Source organism: Orcinus orca, chromosome 17 (genome assembly GCF_937001465.1).
Source record: "Orcinus orca chromosome 17, mOrcOrc1.1, whole genome shotgun sequence".
Lineage (NCBI taxonomy): Eukaryota > Metazoa > Chordata > Mammalia > Artiodactyla > Delphinidae > Orcinus > Orcinus orca.
This window is the reverse complement of record NC_064575.1, coordinates 41045714-41053316: the sequence shown is the minus strand read 5'-3', so window position 1 is coordinate 41053316 and position 7603 is coordinate 41045714. Positions and strand designations below refer to the sequence as shown.

Here is a 7603-nt window from a genome sequence, read left to right as displayed (position 1 = left end):
CTTATGATCCCGTGATTCTTTCTTTCATGTTTCAGGGCACAGCAGGTGAGAGAGTGGATTCGTTAAGCTGGGTGGGTTTATCCTTCTTTTATGCGTTCATTCAATTTTATGTTCATTTACTTATTGTACACACATGGCAATAGAAGCTGCTAAAGCAATCATTGCTATTCTGCAAAACAACAAGGCACAGAAGCAGATGTCTTATTTCTGAGATTTCTCCCCCCAGGATTATTATGATTAAAGATCCTTGCCCCCCACTCCCTGGAGAGGACAAGGGGCTGCTCGCTGGAGGTTTTTTAATGACTTGGGGAAAGGCTCAAATATCCCCCCATTATGGTAATCCACCCCAGGGGCAAACCACACAAGAATATTATGAATTTATTTTATTTTTCTATCCTTGCAAAGGTAATACTCAGCTCATTAGAATATGAAAACTATACTGTCAAATTTCAGAATTACATGGATGAAGAAAATCACCAAAGTGGCATCATATCACGTGTGTTATAGTTGTATTGACTATATTGACTATATTAACTATGTTGTGTTAACAATATATTGTATAACTATATATTGAAAAGGCAAAATGCTGTAACTTATTTCAGAAAAAATAATTATGTTGGCAAACCCCAAATTGTACACTGTAGACAGGTCCTAGGAAAAGAAGATTTAATTCATAGTGGACAAGAGGTTAGCTTCTGTTTTCAGCCATGTGCTATTTCAAGAATTAAACGTCATGAATAATACAGGATATAAGAGGAATAGTCTAAAGACGGAAAAGCACATTTTGATTAGGAAAGAGAATTTAAGGCTTAAGTCTTTTTTTTTTAAGGAAAACTGCCTTATTACTATGAGATAAGAAAATTGTTTCCTTCTTTTCTTCCTTGCTTTCTTCTTTTTCTTTTTTTTAACCTTTTTAATTTTGGATATTTGACCTCTAAGCTGAGATGACTGAAAATGCCTCCTCTGGGCATCAACCTTTTTGAAAGACTTTTTCCCCCTCCCTAAGGGCTATTTGTCTCTTGGAGGCATTGCCTACATTACTCACCAAGAGGCAAGCATTTGTCCTTGCACTAAATGCTGACATCTCCTGATAAGAGGGAAGCTGCAAAGTAGAAGAATTGAAGGTCAATATGTTGATAGTGGTCTCAAGAGCATTGATGTACATTTGTGTATTGGGGAAGGGGAGAGAAGCTTGAGAGTGGGCCAGTGGGGAGGGGTAAATATTTTGTGATGCTGTCCACCTATGGGCTTATAAAGTTTACAGCTGCATTAGGAGGACAAGCATTACTATTAGCATGAAAAGTAGGGCAGACCTCAGTTGCAAAAGCTTCTAGCCATACACATAGGGCAATACGTAAACGATACACCTTATTGCATTCACCCATTCACCCTCGCCTGTTCATGCGAATTGGAAATTTCAATCCATTTCAGAGAAGTAACACAACTATCGATCATTTTCCCTGGCACGAATCTTCCTAGAGCTCACGCACTAGCCCATGTGTCTTAGATTTAATATCTGATCACTAGCTGGATTGAAGCCAAGAGGTGGTTCCCAAAGTTGCTGCACATTAGAATCACCTGGGGAACTCTGAGCCCTCCCTGTGCCCAGGCTCCTCCCTAGACCTACTGAATCAAAATCTCTGGGGCTGGGACCCAGACACCAATGTTTTTCTTAAAAGCTCTTTAGGTCATTCAAATGAGCAGCAAAGCTTGAGAAGCAGCCCAATAACGGGAACAAACTTATTTCACACAGATAAAGTGGGGCAATTCATATGTTAAAAGAACATGAATATATGTCCATGCCTCTCTCACGCTTTGTCACAGTTTACCCTTCCCCCTCCCCATATCCTCAAGTCCGTTCTCTAGTAAGTCTGTGTCTTTATTCCTGTTTTACCCCTAGGTTCTTCATGACATTTTTTTTTCTTAAATTCCATATATATGTGTTAGCATACGGTATTTGTCTCTCTCTTTCTGACTGACTTCTACACTGTTGGTGGGGATGTAAATTGGTGCAACCACTATGGAAAACACTATGGCAGTTCCTCAAAAAGCTAAAAATAGAGCTACCATATGATCCAGCAATCTTACTCCTGGGCAAATATCTGGACAAAACTATAATTCGAAAACATACATGCACCCCTATGTTCACAGCAGCACTATTTATAATAGCCAAGACATGCAAAAAACCTAAATGTCCACTCACAGATGAATGGATAAAGAAGATGTGATATATATAAAATGGAATACTACTCAGCTATAAAAAAGAATGAAATAATGCCATTTGCAGCAACATGGCTGGACCTAGAGACTATTATACTAAATGAAGTAAGTGAGAAGGAGAAAGACAAATACCATATGATATCACTTATATGTGGAATCTAGAATATGATACAAATGAACTTATCCATGAAACAGAAACAGACTCACAGACATAGCACACAAACTTGTGGTTCCCGAGGGGAAGGGGGAGGTGGGGGAGTGATGGATTGGGAGTTTGGGATTAGCAGAGGTAACCTATTATATATATGATGGATAAACAACAAGGTCCTACTGTATAGTACAGGGAACTATAGTCAATGTCCTGTAATTAACCATAATGGAAAAGAATATGAAAAATTATATATATGTATAACTGAATCACTTTGTTGTACAGCATAAACTAACACAACATTGTATATCAACTATACTTCAGTAAAATAAATTTTTAAAAAAGAAAAAATACATGAATATATATATATACATATATATATATATATTTCTTTTTTTCCTCTTTATTCTGTTTGTGTTTCAAATAGGCTTTTTTTTTTCCTTCTGCAAAAAGCGTTATTGTTTCCATTTGGTCCAAGGCTTGGGAGAGGGCTCCAGGGCGGTTACAAAGCTGCCTAGTAGCTGCAGAGCAGGGCTTCAGGCAGAAGCTCTGATGCCAGAGGGGCTCCTCAGAGGCCGCTGGACTTCAGAGACTCCTGTTTGTGCTCGAGGGTGAGGCTTTCAAAGAGATACTCGCCCAGCACAGCCTGCGGACCAGCCAGCCTGCGGAGGTTGGTCAGGTGGTCGCCCATCTTCTTGATGAGTTTCACCTGCTCCTCCAGGAAGCGGCTCTCCAGGAAATCACAGAGGTGGGAGTCTGCGCGGGCGGAACCCAGGGCGCGCAGATCTGATAGTGCCTGGTGCAGGCTCTTCTCCCTAAGAATGGCGGCTTCCACAGCGTCCTGGGTTTTACCCCACTCATCTTGAGAAGGCTTCCGCGCATCCTGGAAGAGGACGCGGCCACAGCACTGGTTTTGCATTTTCAAGAGACGCTGGGCGCCCTCACACTTCTCGTCAGCCAGTTGGCGAAAACTGTGGCCCACACTGTCCAGAGTCCCATTGTTGCTGTCGAAATAGAAGCTCAGAGAGAGGTAAGTGTCCCCAGATGCATGTTGAACAGGCGGTGGACGGCGGCCTCCACCTCGATGGAATAATTCTGACGAACCTGGGAACTCGTGGTTGATCAGTGTTAAGGAGCTAAGCTCAAAAAACGGTGTTGCCCTGTCCAGGAGGCTGAGGATAGCTGAGTGGCTGATTCCAAAGGTTGCGACAGGAAGAAAGGTTGGAGGGTGGTCGGGGGCTGGAGCAAGGAGCGTCCCTGGGTCTGTTCATTCTAAACACTGTTGAAGCAAAAGACAGAACTGCAGGACTGCCGAGCGCACTGCCTCAAATAGGCTTTGATATAAATGAACCAGAAGTCCAAGCAAGGACAAAACTTACCCTTCCCCCCACCAAAATAGCTGGCGATACTAGAATCTAGACCTGGGAAGGGATTCTTCCATTACTTTCTGAACATTCCAAGCCACTAGAGCAGGGGTTCTCAAAGTATGGTCACCTTGTAACCAAGCAGTACCCTATGGGGCCTTCCTAGGACAGACCCATCCCCCATATCCTCTGCTGTAGTTCCTCTCTGAAGTACTCAGATAATAGTATCTCAGGCATATTTCTTGAGTTTTCAGATGCTAAAAACCACCACCCAATGGAAGAAATTAACTCCTTGATGATCATGAGCACGTAGCCCCCAGACCTTCTGGCACCTAAGGATGGATAATGTTACCTGCCCTGCGGCCTCCACATCAACCAATCAGAGGATTGTGCACGAGCTGATCACATTCCCTGGGACGTCCCTCCCTCACCTGGCCTTTAAACATGCTTTGCTGAAATCCTTTGGAGATTTCAGGGTGTTTTGGAACTCGGGCCACCCCTCTCCTTGCTCGATCCTGCAATAAACCTTTCTCTGCTCCAGACTCCAACCTTTAGGTTTGTTTGGCCTCACTGTGCTTCAGACACACGAACCTGCATTCGGTAACAACCTGACCAGTTTTACCAGCGTCCCCTGATAATGTGTCAGATATTCAAGTTTTAGGGCCCTGTCCCAGCCCTATGGAATCAGCAGCTCTGGTGGGGCTCAGTGATCTCTGTTATAACAGGCCCTCCAGATGATTTTTATTCACCTTAAAGTTTGAAAATATCTGCATTGTCAGCTGGCCAAAGCGTCCACCAGCAGGTGAAGGGGAGTGGTGCCTGGAAAAGATAGGGACCAGCCAAGGCAAGTACAGCAGCATTTGCCATGGTAGTAATGGAGAATGCCTTTTCTCCACTGGTTGGCACAGACTAGGATCTGGGAGTAGTGGCAGGGTTATTTAGGATGCTTTACATTTCAATGTAGAGGGACCGCTGTCCTGGTTTGCCAGGGACTTCCCCTGTGTGAGCACTTAAAATCTCATCCTGGCAAACCCCTTAGCCCTGGGTTTGAAAAACGTAGGGAATAACATGAAATTTAGGGGAAACATGATCTAGGTTTTGGGCGAGTCACAAGTGCTAATTAAAGCTAAGCAAGTATGGACAACACTAGCGTTCTTTAGCCCTTTGCGGGGAGGTAAATCTGATTGGGTGAAAGGACTTATTGTTAAGAGATCTTTGTAGAAACATCCCCTTCTGCTTAGTCCGCTGGTTCTCAGGTCTGGCTAGACATTGGCATCGTCTGAGGAGATTTAAAATGATTTTATTGGTCTACGATGACCAACCGTCAGTGTGAGGGTTTTTAAAAAGTGCTTCAGATGATTCTAATGCACAACCAAATTTAGGTGCCACTGCTTAAGCTTTTGAACCGCTGCTGCATATTTTCACCTCATCTTCCTATGAGAATATCCAACTGTAGTTGAGGTTTGTTTTTTTTTTCTTTTTCTAACTGTCTTATTATAAGATTTACTGTCTTAAATAAGGTTGAATGTACAGAAAATCTTGCTAGTCCATCTGGTATAGCTGGATACTTAGAATAATATAGTTAAGATATATACCATTTAAGTATTGTGACTGGCCTTTTTTTTTTTGAAATTAACATATGCATTGAATTAGTATGTTCTCTTTTGAAGTTGTTATGTTGGGGAGCTATACCTCTAATCTGCCATTGCTAAATATCTGGACACCTCTTATTAGGAATTGCTTTTAGAAATCTTTAGGGATTAAAACCAAGATTGCTGTATTATTTGTACTGGAACCACAAAAACCTCACAGAGTTCCCCCGCTGTACCTTCTACCCCCATCTCTAACCCTTGGCAACTTCTAATCTGTTCTCCATCTCCACGGTTTTGTTATTTTAAGAATAATATGTAAACATAATCATGAATTACTTAATCTTTGGAGATCGGCTTTTCAAAATTTTTCCCTCGGCATCATTCCCTTGAAGTTCATTTCAATTTTTGCGTATATTAATAATTTGTTCCTTTTTGTTGCTCGGTAGTATTCTATCATAAGATTTTATCACAATTTGTTTCAACATTCATCCACTGAAAGACATTTAGGTAGTTGCCAGTTTTTGGCTATTATAAATAAAACTGCTATGAACATTTATGTGTAAGTTTCTGTGGGAACTTAATTAAGTTTTTGTTTCTTTTGGATAAATGCTCAAGAGTACAATTACTGCGTTGTAGGGTGAATCTACTTTTAGGATTAAAAGAGACTGTCAAGCTGTTGATCAGAGTGGCTAAACCATTTTATTTTCCCACCAGTGATGTGATATAATTTTTCTATGTACTCGCCAGCATTTGATGTTGTCACTATACTTTAATTTTAGTTACTCTCTGACATCTCATTATGGTCTTAATTGGCATTTCCCTAATGGCTAATGATGCTGAGCATCTTTTCATGTGCTCCTTTGCCATGTGTATATTCTCTTCCATGAAATGTCTGTTCCTGTCTTCTGCCTATTTTCTAGTTGGATTTTTTTAAGTTGTTTGGAGAGTTCTTTGTATATTATAGATACAAGTCATTTGTCTCATATGGGATTTTCAAATATGTTTTCCTACTGTGTAATTTGAGTTTTCATCCACTTAAAAGGATCTTCTATGAAGCATTTTTAACTCATTTTGATGAGATCCAATTTATCAGTTTTTGCCTTTATTGATCATACTTTTGGTGTCAAGTCTAAGAATTATTCCCCTAGTTCTAGATGCCAAACATTTTCTCCTATTTTTTTTCTAAAAATGTCCTGCTTTTACATTTAAGATTATGATCCACTTTGATTTAATTTTTGTGTAAGGTGTGGAGGTTAAGGTTCATTTTTTGTTTGTTTTTGTCGAGGGATGTCCAACTGTTTCAGTACCATTTTTTGAAAAGTCTATTCTTCCTTGATAGCTTTTGCACTGCTGTCAAAAACAAGTTATATGGATTTATGTCAGTCTATTTCTGGGTTCTCTATTCCATTCCATTGATCTATGTATCTACCCTCCATCATTACTGCAAACTCTTGAAATTGGGTAGATTAATTCCTCCCATTTTCATCTTCCTTTACAAGTTGTTTTAGCTATTCTTCAGCCTCTTCTTACCATATAAATCTTAGAATAAGCTTGTCTAGATCCACAAAAACCTTGAGGGCATTTTAAGAGTAATTGTGTTAAGCCTCTTAACTTGGGGAGAATTGACATCTTTATCATGTTGTGTTTTCTAATCCATGAACAAGGTATGTCTCCCTATTTGTTTGCGACTTAAAAATTTTTCTTCATCAGCATTTTGTAATTTTCAGTCTAGAGGTCCTATAAATGTCTTATTGGGCTTATATTTAAGTATTTATTTAGGTCAGTTGTAAATGGCATCACATATTTTTATTTAAGCTCCTACACATTTGTTATTAATATATAATTTGATAAAATTGTGGTGATCTTGTACTCTAAATCATTTACAAACTAATATTATTTCTCAAGCTTTTTGTGGATTCCTTGGTATTTTCTCCATTTAGATTATCATCTCATCTTCAGATACAGACAGTTTTACTTTTCCTTATTCAGTATAATAGGATATATTGCTATTCAACATTCAGTAGGATATGTTCCTTCCTATGCAACGTAGTAGGAATAGTCCTTTTATCTTTTAAATAAACTTTTAAAAAATTTAACTTTTAAATTTATGTATTTATTTATTTTTGCTTTATTTTCTTACTAGAACCTCCAGTGATATATTTAATAAAAGTGGTGAGAGCAGATATCGGTGCCTTGTTTCTGATCTTACAGAGAAAGCATCCAGTCTTTCACAGTTAAATATCATGTCGGTATAGGTTGTTTGTAGATCATCTTTATGA

The 7603-nt window shown here is 39.5% G+C and overlaps 1 protein-coding gene across 1 annotated transcript; it reads right to left on the bottom strand.

The window, feature by feature from the left end:
• Nucleotides 1–2936: 2936 nt before the first annotated feature.
• Nucleotides 2937–5608, bottom strand: LOC101272808 (ferritin light chain-like). The gene is made up of 2 exons (XM_049700505.1): nucleotides 5581–5608; nucleotides 2937–3631 (listed from the first exon to the last, which is right to left on the bottom strand). The coding sequence occupies exons 1-2, from the start codon at nucleotides 5606–5608 to the stop codon at nucleotides 2937–2939; spliced, it is 723 nt and encodes a 240-aa protein (XP_049556462.1).
• Between the last annotated feature and the right edge of the window lie 1995 nt (nucleotides 5609–7603).

What these genes read in the sequence shown, in the direction of transcription:
- LOC101272808 (XM_049700505.1), bottom strand. Translation starts at nt 5,608, where the DNA reads ATGGAGAACAGATTAGAAGTTGCCAAGG. An exon ending in CAGATTAGAAGTTGCCAAGG is followed by an intron (nt 3,632 to 5,580) that starts GTTAGAGATGGG and finishes TAGAATGAACAG; the next exon opens with ACCCAGGGACGCTCCTTGCT.